Source organism: Desmodus rotundus, chromosome 12 (assembly GCF_022682495.2).
Source record: "Desmodus rotundus isolate HL8 chromosome 12, HLdesRot8A.1, whole genome shotgun sequence".
NCBI lineage: Eukaryota > Metazoa > Chordata > Mammalia > Chiroptera > Phyllostomidae > Desmodus > Desmodus rotundus.
Window position 1 is genome coordinate 7,680,711 of NC_071398.1, and position 19,566 is coordinate 7,700,276.

Here is a 19,566-nt window from a genome sequence, read left to right on the forward strand (position 1 = left end):
CTCTACAGAGGTTATGGGAAAGAAGTCAGCTCGCTGGAAAGTCAGAGAAAAGGGGGCTGTGGAGACAGGTTCGGGGGGTCAGCCTGGGATGAGCTGCCGCTGCTCATTGCTCCCCGTTTTGCAAGTCTCGTGGGGACCTTTAGAGTTTAGGAGAAAGAAAATTCACTCGAAAAGGAAATTTGAGTGTGTGTGCCCCACGAAAGGCATGCTGGCTTCTTTGTTTTGAGGGATTTTCTCTGCTTTCCAAAGGTGGGGATTTTAAGGGAGATCTCAGTAGAATATTCATCAGGGCTGCAGTCCCCACCCATTGGGCAGCACCAGGGCAGGGGGTCATTAGTCATCACTGCAGATCCTGGTGTCCCGCACCTGGCTTTTCTGCTTTTCTGGGCCTGGAGCTGAAATACAACAGAGGCCTAGATGTCATCTCTACAGAGCCAAGGTCAGAAGAGGATCTCAATGACATGACCAGCGACATGCCAGGGGAGGAAAGGCCACCCTGGGGGTGAGGCCTGGCACCAGTTTTACCTGTTGCTAGGCACCTCGGGCTTTCCACCCTGGTGACCTTCTGCACCTGACTGTACATTGTTCAGCCAGTTTGTTCAACTGTCTCAGTTTCCCCATTCCACTTGCTGAAGAATTTTCCTAGCTTCTTACTATCCTGCCTCACCTGCACTTACCTAACGCACTGGGGGGCAGTTGCTGGGTACCCCCGCCCCACTGGCAGGCAGGCAGGCCAGCATGCAGCTGACACACCACAGATGCTGAGTGGAAGCAGGTGTGAGACTAGGAAGGGGACAAGACCAGCCTCCTGGCACCCCTCTTTCCCCCCTCCCCTTTGACAGGAACAGATGTGGGGGGGAGGCCATCAGACAGGTACCCCATGTTCTGTCTGCAGGCTGCTGCTCCTGCTGCCCCGCGGAGTGTGAGAAATGTGCCAAGGACTGTGTGTGCAAAGGTGGAGAGGGGGCGGAGGCCGAGGCTCAGAAGTGCAGCTGCTGCGAGTGAGACCGGGACCTGCCGCCCCTCGGAGAAACAGGTGTAAATAGTGCAGTGCGGCCCAGTGCCACCTCGCCCTGTGGGGAGGCTCAGCTCTGTATCCCCCACCCCTGCCAGCTGCTGGCAAGTGACAATAAATCCTATGAATGGAACAAGCCAAGGACTGGTGTCTTCTTAAAGGGGAAGAGGTCAGGGGAGGGGGTGCTTAGTCTGAGGGAACTGCCCAGTTGAAAAGTGAAACCCTGAGACTTGGCTGCCATTCTGTTCGAGTGGAGACGTGTGCAGAGCCCATCCTCCCCACCTTCAGATGGGCCTTGATCCTCCTGCTAGGTCAAGATCAAGTCTGGGGGGAAAGGGGAAGCCAGACCCACAGGGGTTTGTCTCTTTTTCCCTCTCTCAACCTCTCTTCATCTGAACAATGGGGTTGGGGGAAGTGAAAACCATGCCCCATCCCCAAAGGCCTGTATTTTCTGGAATTCTCTAGTTGCTTCTACAAAGCTGCCTGTCTTTGGAGTCATAAAAAGGGGTGTCCAGGGGTCCCCAGGGCTTGTCTTGGCAAACTGTCAACTGCGTTTCCAAGGTCACAGCCCTGAATACCCCACGTCCCCGAGAGCGAGTGTTCAGCTCCTTTTCAAATCATATTAGGCGATTTGTCTCAGCTCCTTCTTTCTTCACGGGTAACAGGAGCTTTTACCCACCATAGTTGTGGTCCGGTCGGGATGAAAGGGAACACCCCGCTCGCCCTGGGTTGCCTGGGAAGGGAGACACAGAATCCAGGAGAGAAAGATTTCCCAGCAGTTTTCCTCCAAGCTAGTTTTTCAGAACAGACTATTCAAAAGTCCCCCAGGATTTGTGTTTTAACCTAATAGGCTGAGTTTAGAAAAACAGTGCGGGAAAAGCCAGTTTTGTAAAGAAACAAAAAAGGCTTGCTCTGACTTGCTGGCACGGCTGGTTCTAAAGCCCTCGGAAGTGGTGTGGCTCAGGGATCGATCAGCTGGACAGAGAGAGTCAGTCCAAAGGGAGGAGCGGGAGGGTCTAGGGGGATAAATGGTGACAGACCAATGGGCGGAGACGTGACTTGGAATGGTGAACACACAGTACAGTGTACAGATGATGTGTTGTGGAATTTTGTTAATGTCACCCCCAAAAATTCAATAAAAAGGAAAACAAAACCAAAAACAGATCTCTGGGAGCCAGAAGAAGTAGATAATCAAGTCCGTGGCAAAAGTATTCACTAGTCAGTGAAAAGTGCTGGAACGATTGGCGACCCTTTTGCAAAGCACATGAAAAAAGCAGAAATCAAAGCTATAAGAGAATTTGGAAGAGAAAAATAAAATGTTTATTACTTTGGGGTGATGATTCTTTTATTTATTTACTTAGTCATTATTGATTCATTTGAGAGAGAGAGAGAGGAGGGAGAGAGAAGGAGAGAAGAAGGAGAAAGAGAGAGAAACATCGATGTGTTGTTCCACTGTTCATACAGTCATTGGTAGATTCTTGTATGCGCCCTGACCAGGGACTGAACCCACAACCATGGCATGTCAGGACAACGCTCCAAACAACTGAGCTACCCAGCCAGGGCTTGGACATGATTCTTTTAAATGGGACACTTAAGCCCTCACTGGTGTGGCTCAGAGGGCTGGGCAGAGGGCTGGGCAGCCTTCCAACGACCTTTATCTTGAAAGGTCATTGGTTCAATTCCCAGTTAGGGCATGTGCCTGGGTTGCAGGCTAGGTCCCTGGGTGAGGGCGTGAGAGAGGCAACTGGTCAATGTTTCTCTCAGACCCATGTTTCTCTCCCACTCTTTCTCTCTCCCTTCTCTCCAAAAATAAATAAACCTTTTAAAAATGAGACACATAAAGGAAAAGATTAATACATTTGAGATTACCTTGTACTCATTCCCCTTAAGTATATTATCTTACTTGATCCTTAAACTTGAGAAGAGTGATGTGACCACTATAGCCATTTTATAAATGAGGCAAGAGGGCCTAGGGTAATTTGCATGAGGCCTGTTTAAAAATAAACTAAGGCATAATGAAATTATAAGAGTTTATTTGAGCAAAAATCAATTTGAATTGGGCAGCATCCAATCTAGCAGATAGAAAAGAGCTCCAAGGAGTTGCATGAAATGAAAGACTTTTATAGGCAGAAGGGACAGGAAAATTATAACAGATAAAAATAAAACAAAATGGGTTGATTATTGCAAAGTTACTTTCCCTCAGGGGATGGCAGGGACTGGTCAGGCAGATTACCTAACTGGTGGGGATCAGGTGGTTCCCGATTGGTTTAAGATCCCATTTCTGGGAGAGACAAAGCCATAATAAATTGATGATGCAGGGCTTAGCATAAGTGACTCCATTTTGGGGCTGTTGCTTGTTTTAAAAGACCACATAGCGAGGATGTGGTGGAGCCAGCTTTTGAACCCAGGCTGTCTAAAGTCTAGGCCTTTAAACGTAACCATGCTTGTTTTCCCTCTTCCATCTTGCCTTGTGTTACAAAAAGCATTAAAGGAAAAAAGAAAAAAACATATAAAATCACCTCATACCCCTTAGGATGCTGTCTGCATCCAGTTGGGCTGCTGTAACAAACTCACAGACTGGATAGCTTATGAAAAATAGGCATTTAAGTAGGGGATTTAAGAGTGGTCGTAGCGAACACCTAACAAGAGTGAGGTAAGGCTCCGAGCGCTGCTGGGGGAAGACCGCCACAACTCACCATTCAGTGAAAAACCGAGATATAGAACGGTACACAGACTGTAATGCTAGTTACGTGGAAAAACTCTGCATTTTCCAGGAAGATCAAGAGGATCTTGAGCTTTATTCCTATTAGCATTTTACAAAGAGACCACAATCACTTCTGTTGGGTTAATTTTTTTAAGCATGCACGTGAATAACACCGCACTTTTCGTGCGCTCCACTATCGTCTCGGACGCATTTCCACGTTAGGTTATCAAGGTCTGCTACAGAGTATCCATCACGAAATGGGCTTTGCGGGGCAGCAGGAGGGAGCACAAACCTGGTGTGCGGAGCTGCAGATGGTTTCGGAGAAGGCCGTGGGATGCTCTGATCCTCAGGCAAACGGTGCTTGGGGACAGAAAAGGGAAGTTAAGTCGAGGTGCATAAGGAGAGCTGATACCAGAGGGGGTTTGGCTTCTCCCTGGATGCAGACTTTCCAGGCCGGCTCTCCTCAAGGCGGGCCTGACTCTTCGAGGAGCCTGCTTACCCGTTCTGGCCTGATTCCATTCTCTTCATTCCTCTGCATTATTAAGCAGCCCCCACGAGCCGGGCACTGTGCCAGGCGCCAGAGCTCGGACGGTGAATACAACAGACACAGCCCACAGCCTGGGGGAGAGTCAAAGATGAAACAAAGAGCCACACACAACCACACTAGCTGCCCCGAGGGGTGGTGCCGGAGACTGGCTAAGTGCACGGGCGCTGGAGCCAGACTGCCTGGTCTGCCCCTTATGGACAAGTGGCTTGGAGCGATGTTACTTCCTGTCTCTGACCCTCAGTTTCCCCTCTGTAAAATGTGGATAATAACAGCCCGCATCTTAAAGGCGGTGGGAAGGATCAAGTGAATTCACAGGTGTAAGGGAAGCCCAGAGACCCTGGCACAGGACATGTATGGGCCTTGTTAGTAGGAGCTGTTTAAGTACTAGTAACTGTCGTTGCCGTAAGGGCTCCAGAGAGGGGGTGTGTTTGCTAGTAACAGAAGGGTGCAGCCTATTTTGGGGTCCAGGAAGTCTTTTCTAAGCAAATGGCATTTAAACTGAGAACCAACAGATGAAGCGGAGAGACAGATCGAGGCAAAGATCCTAAAGTCGGACCACACACCGTTGCCTTTGCTGGTGTAACCAGACTCCTAAGGTGGCCCTGAGTGACCCCAGCCTGCGCCACCCATGCCCTGTGCAATCCCTTCCCCTGAGTGGGACCTGGACCTAGTGACTTCTTCTACCGAACAGAGTAAGGGATGGGACGTCACTTGTGCAGCTGGGTCATGAACAGAAGACCACGCCTTCTGTCTCGCATGCACTCTGTGCGGGGCACTCTCTCTGGCCCTCTTGCCTGCTCACCATGGTGCCCTGAGATGCTCTATGCAGAGGCCCACGTGGCAAGGAGCCCAGGGCCTGTGAGGAACCCGGGCCTCAGTACAGTAGCCCACAAGGACCCAGATTCTGCCAACAACCACACGATGGGGCTTGGAAGCAGATCCTGTCCCAGGTCACCCTTGAGATGACCGCAGCCCTGACACCGGGCTTGTGTCTGAGGGCCCGAGGGTCCAGCTAAGCTTCTTCTGGATTCCTGACCCACAAAAACTAGAGATAATACGTGAGTGTTGTCTTGACCTGCTCAGTGTGGGGGTAATTTGTTGTGCACTGAGAGATAACTGATACACCCCCTGACTGAAGGCAGGGTCAGTAGGAGGAGGAGGAACTGAGATCAGACAGATGGTACCTGTGGGGGGCGGGGGACCACAGAGTCACACGATCCTCCTGGGGAAGAAAGGATCTGACCACTTTCTGTTCCGGTTACATTAGGGGCACGGAGATGAGCAAGACTAGGCCCGGCCCCCCTTCACCTTTGCTGGTTGGTCATCTGCTCCCTTGCAGAGTCAAAATGATTCAGCTGAGACAGGAAGCAGGTTTCACTGCCAACACCGATAGCCTGAACCCGGGGCTAGATTTAATACTTTCAGGGCAAAATGCAAGCCTGGTTGTCTCTTCATGGAGTTGGATTGTTTCCACTGAGTGGACAAATGGGCACTGGTTTATTAGAAAGCAGGAGTTCTGCACATACGAGTGCGCACATGTAAATATCAGCAGCACGACTGGCCCATGGCCAGCGAGCAGCCCTTCGATGCTCTCGGTGGGTCCACGGGCCTGCCAGACACGGTGAGATGTCCGCGACCTTGCTCTAAAATCAGAGGACATTTGCATGGGAGCCTCAAGTTCTAGTGCAGCCTGGCCATTTCACAGGCGAGTATCCTGAGGCTCAGAGGGACCCTGGCATACAACTGGCCCCAGGTCACTCAGCAGAGTGACGATTTGAATTTAGTCCTTCTAGTGGTCCCACTCTCCCTCCCTGCTTCATGGTTTCATTTGAGTTAGCACATAGGCCCTAGAGGGGTGAAAGACATGTTTTATTTTCATTTCAGCCCGAACACAAGGTGGGGGCATCGAGGGGATTACCCCCAATAATTTACCTGACAAATATTCATGAAGCGCTCATTACAACCTTGCCCTGTGCCCAAGGCTGGAGACACCGTTCAGGAGCAATGACGGCTCTTGGAGTTTTCGGTGGCACGCTGGGTTGGGAGAGACACAGACAGCAATCTGAGAATCACCCAAGTCCTTACATATTACAGACATGGAAAGTTCCAGAGAGGAAAAGAACAGGATGTTTTCCAGCACGTACTATGGGCACCCAGAGGGAGCACAGGGGCCAGGATGGACTCCCCAGAAGAAGTGACTTTTGAGCTGGTCCGTGAAGACATGTCCACAGGACCTTACAGTAAATGCTGCAAGGACAGGCTGTTCTCGGCCGCCTCCTCACTGGGCTCCCCGCCCCGGAGCCAGCATTCCCCAAGTCTGCTGGGAACCTTCCAGTGACCCCTCCCCCACTCTGATGACACACTCTGGGCATTCCTAGGTCAGTGACCCAGAGAGGAATCTGCACCCACCTGGCATCCACTGGGGAAGAAAGTTCTTGTGGGGTGTTTCTCTTCCACATGGTCAGGGATGAGGCCAGCTTCCCTGTCTGCCACTTCCTCCGCTCCTTTCCCTCCCCTGCCTGGCAAGACCCTCTCAACCTGCCCCCCCCCTTGCAAGGGCCCACTTCCTCCCAGCTGGAGTGGGTCTCCTCTCTGCCCCAGACGGTGCCCTCCATCCTAGCCAAGACCCTGGTTTCACTTTTCCTTGGACCCTTGTGACATTGCCCCCATGACCACGAGTTTCCGGAGCACAAGGCTTGTGGCTTCTTGATTTTTATTTACCCTTGTCCGTGGGTGACGTCCACCCTTAGGTAGCTTTCAGCATCCACCCACCCTCTAATTTGAAATCACCAGATTCTGCCACTCCCTAGCTCTGTGACCTTGGGCAAGTGACTTAACCTTCCTTTCTCTTCTTTAAAAATGGGAGTTAACAGTCCTTACCTCACTGGGTTGATACAGGATTAAAGGAGCTCACATATAACTGGATTACTACACGGATACTGCGTATCCAGGCGCAGTAGGTACAATGGATAGTATATGTCCTCCATAACCGGCCCCCGGTTTTAATATGTTGCTACACAATTATCAAGCCTTGACAGGTACAAAGAATGTTTTGAAATCTGTCCTCACTTCCAACGGATTATTTGTCCGAGCTGGATCCCCAAGGCCGGCTTTCACACGCTCTCTCTAAACGCTAGGGTTCAAGTACGGGGCGTACGGGGCACACGGGGCTGGAGGCGGAGCGGGTGGCGAGTTGCTCCAGGTCGCAGCGGGAGGGCAGCGGCAGGGTGCTCGGCGCACCGCCCGGGCTGCCCGGAACGCCTTGTCACGTCTCTGCACCCGGCCCCACCTACTCCCGAGGTCGCCCGCAAGGAGGGCGGCTTCTAGGAACTGCGACCGGGAGGTCCGTGTGCACAGCCCTGTGCGCTCAGCCGGGGCACTCGGCCCGTGCGCCCCGCCGCCGCCAGTGACTCAGCGCGGGGCGTGTGCAGGCGGCGCCCGGCCCGGGCGGGCTTTTGCACTCGCCCCGGCTCCTTCCCGCTATAAAGGAAGCCCGCCGCGCGCTCCGCTGCAGCACGCCTCCTCGAAGTCCCAGCGATCTGATTTGCAGCTGTCCCCGGACTCCAGCCACCGCTTAAGCTCGCCATGGACCCCAACTGCTCCTGCGCCGCCGGTAAGGGGACCTGGTCCGGGGCTGGGGACGTCGGGGGTTTGCGGTGGATCTAGACAAGCGATGTGCGACCCCTCCTGCTCTTTCTAATCACTGGGTTTCAAGGTGCCAGTCCCCTTCTGAAGTGTTTGGTCGACGTTGCTCCCTGGCCTCCGATTTACTGAGAGTTGGCTGTGGTGCGGGCTGGTTGTAGATCTGGGACTCGCATGCGAGCTCCCAGCACCCGCTCACTCGGTCTGGTCTCAGGGACGGTTCTCACGCGCCTTTCTCCCCGCAGGTGGCTCCTGCACCTGCGCCGGCTCCTGCAAATGCAAAGACTGCAAATGCACCTCCTGCAAGAAGAGTGAGTGGAATCCTCTTTTTTACTCCTTAAATACCCCCCCACCCCATCCTCTATTCCACTCAGAGGGGAGTTTAAACAGGGCAGTTGATGCCCTTTAGGGCGGGCTGGCCCCAGGAGGGAAGGATGGGATTTCTGATTAATCTTCTATCCCACGGACTCATCTCTGCCGCCTCCCCTTCTCCAGGCTGCTGCGCGTGCTGCCCCGCGGGCTGTGCCAAGTGCGCCCAGGGCTGCGTCTGCAAAGGAGCATCGGACAAGTGCAGCTGCTGTGCGTGATGGGGGGGGGCGCCTGCTCCCAGGTGTAAATAGAGCAAAGTGTACAAACCTGCATTTTTTTGTACAACCCTGACCCGTTTGCTACATTCTTTTTCCTATGAAATACAAGAATGATAATAAAAACTTGTTGCCTTTATTCTGCCTCTGTTTTCCTTGGCGTGCCCACCAGGGCTGGGGTGTGGAATTGATGGGAAGTGCTGAGAACCAGGTTCCGGACTGAAGTGTTATTATTTCACAGTAGGCTTAAGGCAAGCCAGGCCCCTCAGCGAGATGCTCTAAGGGCACTGGGAAGGTGCAGGGTCCCCTCTGCTGCCATGTCCGTGTTGAAGGTACAGAAACTTCTCCATCCAGAATTAGCATTCTCTGGTTTCCCCGCCCAACCTCAGTGCCTCGTTGGGGTTAAGGCTTGGAAGTAACTAAAGAGAGTGGAAAGCAACTCCCAACTTGCTTGGTTCCGACCTGGGCTTAAAAGCCCTTGTAGTGAAGGATAAGTTCTTTCTTTCCTCTGTCCATCCCAGAATTACATCTTGGTAAATAATAATTACTAGGAAATGACTTAAAAGAACAATACAAAGCCCACATTTTTAGATTCAATGCACCATTTCAATATACAAAGAACAAATAATATGCGAGATTTTAAAACGCAGCACGTAGCTCATCAGAAGTGTACTCTGAGCCCTGGAAACAATTCCTAAAGGCCCCCGGTGTGTGGACCGCAAACACCTGGAGCAGCGCTGTCCCTGACACCCCCACAGGGGACCATCACTCTTGGCAGGACACCTGCTACCCCCCTGAGAGCTTGCTGTTTGAACTTGGCTCTGAATCTTCCCATATTCCTCCCCCGGGCAGACTGAAATCTGGCCCTTCTGCAAAATCCAGCTGTTGGCTATTTGAAACCAGCAAAGTGCCTGTGGATTTGGAGGGAACTGCCCCGGCTTTTCTCAGCCAGAGGGAGTGAGCCTGGGAATTGGTTCTAGAGGAAGGCCTTGCCGTCAGCCACACGGTGAGGTCAGGCTCTGCAGCTTGGAGGGAGTGACTTGTAATTAAAGACAGTGGGTACTGCCCCCGGCTATTTGTGGGGTGAGTGGCTGTTTGATGTGAAATCAAAGAGAAAGACAAGTCACGTGGACCAGAGTCAGGACCATGTTTGCCCACAAGGCTCTCTGTGAAGAGGGGACCACAGAAGCCAACCTGTGCCAAGGGCATTGGCTCTGGTCTGGTGTCATGCCTCCTGGTTCACAGCCACAGGTGGTCAGACCTGGACGAGTCGCTGCAACTCTCTGAGCCTCTGCTTCCCCATTTGCAGAAAGGAGGTTGTGTCTCTAAGTGAGGAATAAGTGGTCATGTCCAGGAGAGGAGTTAGTAAACAGTGGCTGTTAGGGTCACTATGTCCACAAGGACGTTTGTGGGAAGAGGATCCCTTCTGGCTCCTTGGTTTAGAAGCCTTGCTCTGGGTTGGACATAAGGGTGGGATTACAAATTTGCTGACCTGGTGCGCACTGTGGATGACCGACCGCCTCTAGTTAAACGCCCTGGGCCAACACACTGCCACAGCACTTGGACAGACATAAAAGCCTTTCCCACCCTGTGTCATTTCTTCCACACAGGAGACAGTGAGACAGCGAAAATGCAAGCGTTGAAGTGACTGTGTCATTTTCTAGAGCGGTTAAGCCACCTGCCCCAAAATAACACAGCTCAGAAGTCGCAGGTCGGAACCTATCCTGTGGGTGGCTTCACACCCTGGCCCCTGCTAGCTGATCATGATGTCACTGGAGGCTAAATTCTGCATCTCACTGTGACAACTAGAAGGGACTTTTGAGAAGAGCCAGTTGCTCCCCTGGCTTGAGAGACGGGACATGGAAGCCCAGAGATGTCACAACTCCGCAGACTGTCAGCTAGCGTGTTCTCGCCACGAACACCTCTGAGGCAGGTTTCAGCATCTTGCCGTCAGCCTGCGTGAGCACCTGTCCCACCTGTGTCACTTAGACCCATGTGACGTACCCTCTCTGCGGCTCAGTCTCCTCCACTGTAAAGGGGCCAGTGAAACCACGTGGGTCATAAGAGTGAATGAATTCGTACGTGGGCAGACCCTACTGTGGGTCCTGGCACATGGCGAGAGGCCTGCGGTACTAGCTACTTCTTCATGAGGCTTCTACACAGCCTCGGGGAAGGTATTTACCTCTAGGCAAATAAGCTGGGGCTGCTGTGTCCTGTGTTGTTCTCACTGACCCCATGAAGACACCACCTGCAGACCAGACAGAGCCCTGTACACCCCCCGTCCAAACCGTGATCGGCATGAGAAGTGTCCAGCCCTGAGGATGCCCTGTGTCTCCTCAGAACCCTGCCATTTTTCTCTGCCGCCTTCACCACCTTGGACTCGGAAATGATTCCTACTTTCTTAAATATACTTATAGGGAAAGCAAACTATTGTACCGCTGCTCGTGAGACTCTGTCTTATGCAAGACATTGGAGATAGCAGGACGATTTTATTGTTATAATATAATATAATTATAGTGTTATTATTATACTTATTTATATTGTTAATTATTATCTATGATTATTGTAAATAACTATATATTTCACTATGGCTCACGTATTGCTGCCGTGGCTGAGCTGGCAGCTTGCTGTTGTTAAAACGGCTTCAAAGAGTACAGGAGAGTTGTTCGCAGACCTCAGCCACAGGCTGGTGACTCTGGGAGCTTCCCCGAATACTCGGGGGAGTCAGTACATGATTCCACTGAGTATACGAATTCCCAGTGACGTCACCTTGGACAAGGAACTTAGAGTCCTTGTATTGAAGAGGTCCTTTCAGCTAACAGGTCTCATCCGTGAAAGTATTTCCCTTGTAGGGCTGGAATGCAGGTACAGAGATGCAAAGCGATTGAAACGTGGCTGGCCCAGTACTTGCTAAATGCTGCGTCATGGTGAGGAGTGGAAACTACTTTTCCTGCTGTGCTTTGCAAAGCCAAGTCTTCGCATCACCTAAAGGGATCCCTCTTTGGGGGCAGCGCCTGCTCTAGGAACCTCCAGGAGTGGGTGTACCAACAGGCTATGGGGAGCACTAGCGTTTTCTGCCAAGGATGTCGACCCACCCGGCCGTGGATCCCCGCAGGTGGAGATGGATCGGAAGGGTGGAAAGAACAGAGGCCAGTGTCGCCGGCCAAGGTGTGGTGTGCGGCAGAAAGGGGGCTGAAGGCCCCCTGTCAGGGGTCAGGGAGAAGAAATGCGGGTGGGAGGCGGAGGTCCTCTGCACACAGCGCCCTCCGGTTTCTCCACCCTTCCTGCCAAGTCAAGGACACGAGCTGGGGAGTGGGAGTGGGGGAGTTGTACGCAGGCTCCTGGAAGGAGCAGAGGACAGGCCCTGGGAAGGTGTAGAGATGTCCAGGTCGCAGGGAATGGGTTTCAGTAACAAGGGCCTGCGACTGCCCCCTGCGCAAAACTGGGAAGGGTCAGGCCTGGAGGCTGGACCCCGTGTGCCACACGATGTACAAGCCCCTCGCGAGATCAGGCGTTAGCGTGCGGCCCTCACGGTGCGCACGGAGCCCAGCAGCACTAGGGGAACGGTGCGCCCGGCACCCCCAGGTGCGCGCAGCCCAGGCAACGGTGCTGCGAGCAGCGCGGATTCCGCGGGGTCGGGAGCAAGGGCCAAGGAGAGACCCGGGGAGAGGCCTCTGCGCCCGGGCCGCCTCTTCTGTCTATCACGTGAGCACGCGGGCTCTGGGGCGCCACCACGCGCTGCACTAGCGCAAGTGACTCTTCTCCAGCTTTGGAGCCCCCTGCCTCACTTCCGATGGAAATGGACCCCAACTGCTCCTGCCCAGCTGCTCAGGACCCCAGGCTCTGGCACTTAGGACGCTGTTTTCCCAGCCCCACAACAGTGAGTCCCTGGGTTGAGCGAAGGGAGTATTTTGAACTTGAGAGGAAGTGGACTCCTGCAGAGAGATAGCAGGCTCTGTGCCCTCTCCCTGGCCAAGGGCATTTCTTCCCCCTACCTGCTGCCCGCCCCCCTTAAAGCATTTCCAGCCTCCTGAGGCTCAAGGCTGTCCTGTCCCTCATCATCAGGTGGTCTGGGGGCTGCTGGACCCAGGACCCTAGCTGTCTGTGGTATCTTGGAGGCAGGGGCAGTGTGTCTTCTGCATGCAGGACAAAGGTCCTGACCCTCAGACCCAGCCTAACTGAACTGGGACTGGAGCCTGGGACCATCCTTGCAGGGTAAATACAAGGGAGCGCACTACACCGAGCTCTCTGGCACAGGGGCGGAGGAGGTGGGGGGAGGCTGCACCTCTCCTAGGTGGGACAGGAGCTCCCAGTGCGGGGGTCCCGACAGGGAGTGCAGGGAGGACTGGTGGTCACTGCTGCCTCTTCTGCTTCACACGTCTCACTGCCCAGCTTTCTCCTCCTCGCAGGTGGTGAGCCCTGCACCTGTGCCGGCTCCTGCAAAGGCAAAGACTGCAAATGCACCTCCTGCAAGAAGAGTGAGTTGGGGGCCTTCTCTGGGAACCTGAGGGCAGGGCTGAGGCAAGAGAGGGAGCCCGGAGCTAGTTATGAGTGGATGGTTCTGGGGGAACTTGTCTTCCTTTGCTCCTGGGACCCCGTCACTGCCTCTGCAGGCGCTTTGCCCTGCCCTGGGCTCAGATGGGGCAGGACAGCCTCCTCATGGGGAAACCCAAACCCCAAAGGTCTTACTACTTGTTTCACGACAGAGCATGCATACTATGGGCCCTCCGGGGCCCAGGGCTTGTGCCAGGCCTGCTGCTGGGCAGGGAGGTGCCTGGTGAAGTCATCTCTGACCTCTCATTTCCCCTGCTGCCCCCAGGCTGCTGCACCTGCTGCCCCATGAGCTGTGCCCATTGTGCCCAGGGCTGCGTCTGCAAAGGAGCATCGGACAAGTGCAGCTGCTGTGCGTGATGTGCGGGAGAGCCTGCTCCCCGATGTAAACAGAGCAATGTCTACAAGCCTGCATCTTTTTACATTCCACCCCGACCCATTTGCCACATTCTCTTTTCTATGAAATACGTGCAGGATAATACAAGTTGTTGACTTTACTCTGACTCTGGTTCTTTTTCTGTGCATTGGAAATGAGAAATTTTTGTCCACCGGAGCTGGGTTGGAGACTGGCCTAGACGTGCAGAGAGCTGAGCTCTGCATGGAAATATTAGTCCCCAACAAACTGAGTGTCAAGGCTAGCAGGTGGCTTCGCTGAGCTTCAGCTTCTGCCAATGGCACAGCCTTGGGCCACCAGCTATGAGGGCTTGCTTCCAAAACGCTGGCGTTGAGGACCATTTTTTTCATTTCTAACATTCATGGATGTCAAGTTTTGTCAAATAAAACGAATTACTAAGGAAAACGTGAAAGGACCATATACAAAACCCATTCTGAGATTCAACACACACAACTGCAATAAATGTACGAAGAACCAAAACGAAAATTAGATATTTATAAACACCGTAGGTACGTTCATCGGAAGTGTGGGCTGGGCACTTGAAACAAGTCACAGACGCCCCAGTGTGTGGAGCACGCAGCCATACAGAGCAGTGTGCACCCCCCACCCCGATATTCCCATGGGCAAGCATCACTCTTGGCTTGCCTGGTGTCTCTGAGAGGACACCTGCCCGCCCCCTTCACCCCGAGGGCTCCTAGTTGTGGGTTGGCATCGACTCTGAGTCAGGCAGATACCTGCCCCTCCCAAATCCAGCCCTTAGCTTCTTGGCACCAGCAAAGTGACTAGGGATTTAGGGGGAATTGCCTGGCCCTTTCTCGGCAAGCGGGCGTGCACCTGAGAACTGGTTCCAGACGAAGGATTTTGTGTCTGTCTGCCCGTGCGGGGTGATGGGGGGCCCTGCCGTTCGAAGGGCGTGGAGGTGTTCGTTAGACGGGCCCGAGTGACTTGTAATTACTGACAACGGTTTGTGCCCGCAGGCTGGCTGTGGACGGAGTTGCTATTTGATGTGAAATCAAAGGGAAAGACAAGTCCCTTGGACCAGAGTCAGGCCCGTGCTCGCCGGCAGGTGCCCCGTATGAAGAGCGCTCAGCAGCCAGCCCGTGATGAGAGCGTGGGCTCTGGCGTCAGGCCTCCTGGCTCACAGACCACCACGCCACTTCCTGGCTGCGTGGCCAGAGAAGGCCTTTTCCCCGTTTGTAGAAAAGAAACGATGTCTCTAAGTGAGGGATAAACAATAGTGTCCAGGCTCCAGGTGAGGGTGTAATAACCGCAGCTGTTAGGGGCGCTATGGCCACACTGACATTCGTGTGGAGGGAATCCTTCTAACCCCCACGTGCTCCTGGAGGAAGAAAGGCTCCCTGGTTCTGAAGCACTACTCTGGGTCAGAGGCTAGCGATAGCACTCAAACCGTGCTGACCCAGTGCTCTGGGGAGGGGGGACAGCCTGCGATAAGCCCCCTGGGACAGGACACGGCCTCAGCATTTGGACAGACACAGAGCCCTTCCCACCTCTCCTGTCATTCGCTCTGCCCCGGAACCAGTGCGAAAGTGCAGGTCGGGGGCTGGAATGATTGTGGCACCTTCCTGAGATCCCACAGCCTGTCGTCAGAGGTCTGGACCTACCCTACAGCCGACTCACCCCTGGCCCCCAGGTGGCTGACCACGGTGCCTCTGGGTGTTAAGTCCTGCCTCTCGTTATTCGGGGCTGGAACGGTCCTTTGAGATCGTCCTGTTGTGCTCCTGACTCGAGAGATGGCAAACTGGAGCCTGGAGAAGTCACAGGCTACGCACGGGGACCCGACTGCCCCTCACTTCTCTTCCCACCAGCTCTGGGCTGCGTGTGCAGTGTCCTTCTTCATGTGATGTCATGGTGCCAGGTGGCAGGTGAGGGCACGATGCTGCAGACGGCCAGTGCGAGCACCAGCCCCACCCATGTCACTGGTAGCTGGGTGTCATTACGTGCCTGTGGCTCAGTCTCCTGCACCATGCAAAGGGAAAATAATAAGCGTCTGGCTCTCAGGCTTGAATGATTTCATACTTGCAAAGAACTCAGAACGAAACCTGGCACACCGTGAGCAACCTCTAATATTAGCATTACTTTCTGTCTATCACTCATCGCACGGGAGACATCTTTCTACGTTCAGGCGAACACACCTGGCCTGGCATGCTGGCTCCGAATCCTGTGTCATTTCCTCGCGGGTGCGAGGCCAGTGGTCCCGAGGAGGTCGGGCTCTCTCCCACGAAGAGGAATCAGCAGGGGGACGTAAAGCTTGAGCAGGACAGTCCAAGGCTCATCAGACACCAAAGGAGTCGCCATTTCTGCGGCCACCCGCACCCACGGTTTACTTAACAATGTTTAAATCATCCGTGTTTCCTTAAATATGAAATGCAAGCTCCTTACCGCTACTGAAAATGAGAATCCGTTTACTTCTAAACACAGAAGGTAGCCACAGTCGTGTGTGTGTGTGTGTATCCCTTTTGTAGGTGTCACTTTGTCACTCCCAGGATTCAGCTGGACACCAGAGAGGTGACGAAGACAGACCTCTGGGCCAGAGGGAAGGCTCGTTCTGCTCCCTGAGGGAGGTGACCGGGATCAGATCCAGGACACCACTTCCCAGCTCGGGGCCTGTGCTGGGTGGGGTTCTAGGGTTCCCCTTCAGAGTCGCTGCCAGGGTTTAAAGAGCGAAAGTGATTCACCGAGCCTGCTGCGGATTAGATGATATGTAATTGGCATGAACACTGGAAGGGAAAGAACTTTATTTTCCCTTGTTATTTAAGCCAGGTCAGCCTAGCGCCTAAAATGATCCCTTCCTTGGGGGCTGGGGGGCGGGGTGGGGAATCCCACGCTTTGGGAACCTCCATCCTGGAGTGGGGTGGACCTGCTAGGCTGAGGAAAAGCCCTGGAGAGTTTAGGCAAAGGAGCACCAAGGAATTGTGCCCATTCACCCCCTTGGTCCTGGAGAATGGAAGGAAGGAGAAAGGGACCCCCTTTGTCCCTTGCTGTAAACAGGAAACACGCAAGGACAGACATCAGTGCGGGGGTGGGAGCCTGAGGAAGTGAGGGGCTGAAGGTCACGTTCACCACGGGTCTCTGCACACAACTCCTGGAGTCCAGCCAAGTCAGGGACGTGAGCGCAAGGCTGGGTTTGCGCACTGGCTCCGGGGGAAGGTGAGCCTGAGTACAGAGACTAGCGGGCCAGGGGTGGGGAAGACCGCTGGGACTCAGGGGCTGAGTTCCCGGAACAGCCGGGAACAGGGGCAGCTGCCCCACAGGGAAAATTGGGAAGGGCCAGGAGCTGGAACACTGTGTGCCACACAAGCCCCTCCACGTGACCAGGCGCTAAAGGCGGCGAGGGAACAGTGCGCCCGGCCCGCTCAGGTGCGCTCAGCCCAGCCCCCAGTGCTGCGGGCAGCACGCATTCCGCCGGGCGGGGTGCAAAGGCCAGGGCGGGGCCTCTGCGCCCGGGCCGCCTCCTCCGGCTATAAAAAATAAGCACGCGGGCTCCTAGGCGCTACCACCCTGTGGACAAACACGAGTTCCTTTTCTCTTCTTGCTTTGGACCTCCTGCCTCAACTCTGATCGAAATGGACCCCAACTGCTCCTGCTTCACTGGTAAGAACTCCCCTGGCCCCTGGCTCTGGCCTTAGGTTGCTCCTTTCCCAGGTATAGGACCAGTGTCCTTCGGGTGGAGCAGGGATTATGGCTGTAGGGGACTCCTGTGGTTGGTTAGTGCGTCCTTCCTAGCCAAGACGATGGTAGTATTTCCAGTTTCCCTTTGCCTCTATTTTAGAGTTGAGGGTACTGAGGCTCCCCATTGCCTGTCCTCCAGCGGGTAGGGGCTGCTGGACTGGGACCCAGTGCTCTCTCTGCCCAGGCCTCGGAGCTGCCAGGACTTGATGGGAGGTGGGGACGTGGCCTGTTGCCAGTTCAGGACATGCGACCCGGGCCCTAGGCCCACTCCACCGGGGCTGTGTCTGGAGCCTGGACCTCCCTTTGGGGTAAAATTTGGAGGTACTAAGAGAGATACTACCTTCCTGGTACTAAGACAGAGAAAGTGAGGCTTGTCGTTATATGCCCTGAGTAGGTCAGGAGCTCCCAGTGCAGGGTCCTGACCCGGGAAGTGCAGGGAGCAGCTGGTGATCGACTGCTGTCTCTCCTGCTTCACACGTCTCACTGCCCCCACTTTCTCCTCCCCGCAGGCGGCTCCTGCACCTGCAACGGCTCCTGCAAATGCAAAGACTGCAAATGCACCTCCTGCAAGAAGAGTGAGTGAGGGGCCCTCTCTGGGAGCCTGGGGGCGGGGCTAAGTCAGAGGAGAGAGCCCCTCGCTCAGCAGGCAGCAGCAGACCAAGGTCCCAGCATCTCTACCGCCCTCTGCCCTTCCTCTGCCCCCTCCCCCCGCCCCTGCCCCGCTGCCGCACCGGCTTCCCTCAGCAACTGAATCAGAATCAGCTGAGAGCCCTAGAGGCTGTGGAGTCTAACCTCTCATCATAGAACAGGACACTAAGGTCCAGAGAAGTCACCACATAGTGTCAAGGAAGAGCCAGAACTAGAACCTGTCTCCCGATGCGGTCTTCTGACCCCTCTAGTATCCTGAGCACTTGATGCACATGAACTTGGCTTCTCTGACCTGCTAGTGCAGCCCTTTCCTGTGGAGTCAGCCCACAGCTTCCCTGACTCCCCCACCCGCCATCCTGAGGACTTCCCTCCCTTCACTGCGTGGTTCCAGGAGGCTGGGGGCTGACTTCTACTGCCCACCCCCCCAAGGCCCTGGCGCCGCCTCTCTCCAGGCTTTCTGCCCTCCCTGTCTGGGCTCTGATTGGCAGGGCAGCCTTTTCCTGGGGGGGGGGGGGGGGGCTTTTCCACAGGTGCTGCCAGTAGCCACAGGACAGCACCTGCCATCTCAAACCCCAGATCGTCTGGGGTTGGGGGCAGCTTGCGCCAGGCCTGCTGTTGGGCAGGGAGGTGCCTGGTGAAGTCATCTCTGACCTCTCATTTCCCCTGCTGCCCCCAGGCTGCTGCACCTGCTGCCCCATGGGCTGTGCCAAGTGCGCCCAGGGCTGCGTCTGCAAAGGATCATCGGACAAGTGCAGCTGCTGTGCGTGATGTGGGGGAGGCGGGGGGAGCCTGCTCCCCGATGTAGATGTAAATAGAGCAACGTGTACAAACCAGCATTTTGTAATATTTTTTTCATCAACCCTGAACTGTTTGTTATGTTCCTTTTTGTTTGAAATACCCGAATGACAATAAACTTATCTATACACTTCCGGCTCCACATTCCTGATGGTGTTCTGGGGATATGGGACTTGGTTCCCCTTGGGCTGTAGGGGAGCCTGGCTGGAAGGGGATGGAGGGGGGCTGGCACAGTAAGTGGGGGCAGGTGAAGCGCTTCCTGTTGTCTGGCCTGCCCTTGGCTCCCCCTTTGTGAGCATTTTCTCTGCCACCTAGAATTAACTGGTCCCTCCCTGCTCTTTTTGTGTATGTGCATCACTGGGTAGCCATCTATGCTGCACCTACTGTATACACCTGCAGTGGGCTCTCAGTGGTAAGGTGGCATGAAGCTTACGGGCTGCTGGGGAGAGACAGTTACTGCACAGGAGCAACAGAAAGGCTAAGACAGGATTCTGTGGGGATGAGCCTGAGTGGAGAGACTTGGCACTGAGGTCCGAGAGCGGCATTCCTGTTGGGACGGCGTGAGCAAAGGCCCTGATGCCGGAAAGAGCTTGATGTGTTCAGGAAATAGGAGGCCAGCATATCTGTGCTGGTGTGTGAGGGGTGTAGTTCAAGTACACTGGAGAGCGGGGCAGAGACCACATGCTTCATTCATCTGAAAGACTTCCTAACCTGGGTACACAGCTGAGTCACTTGGCGAGGGGGAAAGGGTGCTAAAGTCACCACCCCACTTTCCCTCCCAGCCCCCCATCTGATTTCTTAGGTCTAGGATGGGCTGCAACCCCCTGACACAGTCACATGGAATCATTTAGGAAAACACAATAAGCTTCTGCCGGGAAGTATTTCTGCCCCAATTGGTATTTGATGCCAAAATCTTTCACATGTGGCTGTCTGCACTGGTGGCCGAGGGAACCTGGAGGGACCCGGTTCCTGTCTGTCTGGGGGGGGGCGGCAGAC

General features: G+C 54.4%; 2 protein-coding genes and 2 long non-coding RNA genes across 4 annotated transcripts; 3 read left to right on the forward strand and 1 right to left on the reverse strand.

Annotated features, from left to right (window-relative positions):
- Nucleotides 1-3,809: 3,809 nt before the first annotated feature.
- Nucleotides 3,810-6,297, reverse strand: LOC123478810 (uncharacterized). Its single transcript, XR_006654154.2, has 3 exons — nt 6,199-6,297; nt 4,219-4,337; nt 3,810-4,079 (listed from the first exon to the last, which is right to left on the reverse strand). It is a non-coding gene; the product is annotated as an uncharacterized lncRNA (long non-coding RNA).
- A 1,426-nt stretch (nt 6,298-7,723) lies between these two features.
- Nucleotides 7,724-8,631, forward strand: LOC112296764 (metallothionein-2A). The gene is made up of 3 exons (XM_024551546.3): nt 7,724-7,879; nt 8,154-8,219; nt 8,404-8,631. Exons 1-3 carry the CDS (start codon nt 7,852-7,854, stop codon nt 8,493-8,495), a joined length of 186 nt encoding a protein of 61 aa, XP_024407314.1. The 5' UTR covers nt 7,724-7,851; the 3' UTR covers nt 8,496-8,631.
- Nucleotides 8,632-12,246: 3,615 nt separating this feature from the next.
- Nucleotides 12,247-13,508, forward strand: LOC123478789 (uncharacterized). Its single transcript, XR_011650614.1, has 3 exons — nt 12,247-12,372; nt 12,902-12,970; nt 13,312-13,508. It is a non-coding gene; the product is annotated as an uncharacterized lncRNA (long non-coding RNA).
- A 3,386-nt stretch (nt 13,509-16,894) lies between these two features.
- LOC112296763 (metallothionein-2A) lies at nt 16,895-18,700 on the forward strand. Its single transcript, XM_024551545.2, has 3 exons — nt 16,895-17,049; nt 17,637-17,702; nt 18,452-18,700. The coding sequence occupies exons 1-3, from the start codon at nt 17,022-17,024 to the stop codon at nt 18,541-18,543; spliced, it is 186 nt and encodes a 61-aa protein (XP_024407313.1). The 5' UTR covers nt 16,895-17,021; the 3' UTR covers nt 18,544-18,700.
- Nucleotides 18,701-19,566: the final 866 nt, after the last annotated feature.

Bases quoted from the DNA above. Each gene is read 5' to 3' on its own strand.
- LOC112296764 (XM_024551546.3), top strand. From the start codon at position 7,852: ATGGACCCCAACTGCTCCTGCGCCGCCG. The intron at 7,880-8,153 runs GTAAGGGGACCT...TTCTCCCCGCAG, and splicing joins CAACTGCTCCTGCGCCGCCG to GTGGCTCCTGCACCTGCGCC. The intron at 8,220-8,403 runs GTGAGTGGAATC...CCCCTTCTCCAG, and splicing joins ATGCACCTCCTGCAAGAAGA to GCTGCTGCGCGTGCTGCCCC.
- LOC112296763 (XM_024551545.2), top strand. From the start codon at position 17,022: ATGGACCCCAACTGCTCCTGCTTCACTG. The intron at 17,050-17,636 runs GTAAGAACTCCC...TCCTCCCCGCAG, and splicing joins CAACTGCTCCTGCTTCACTG to GCGGCTCCTGCACCTGCAAC. The intron at 17,703-18,451 runs GTGAGTGAGGGG...TGCTGCCCCCAG, and splicing joins ATGCACCTCCTGCAAGAAGA to GCTGCTGCACCTGCTGCCCC.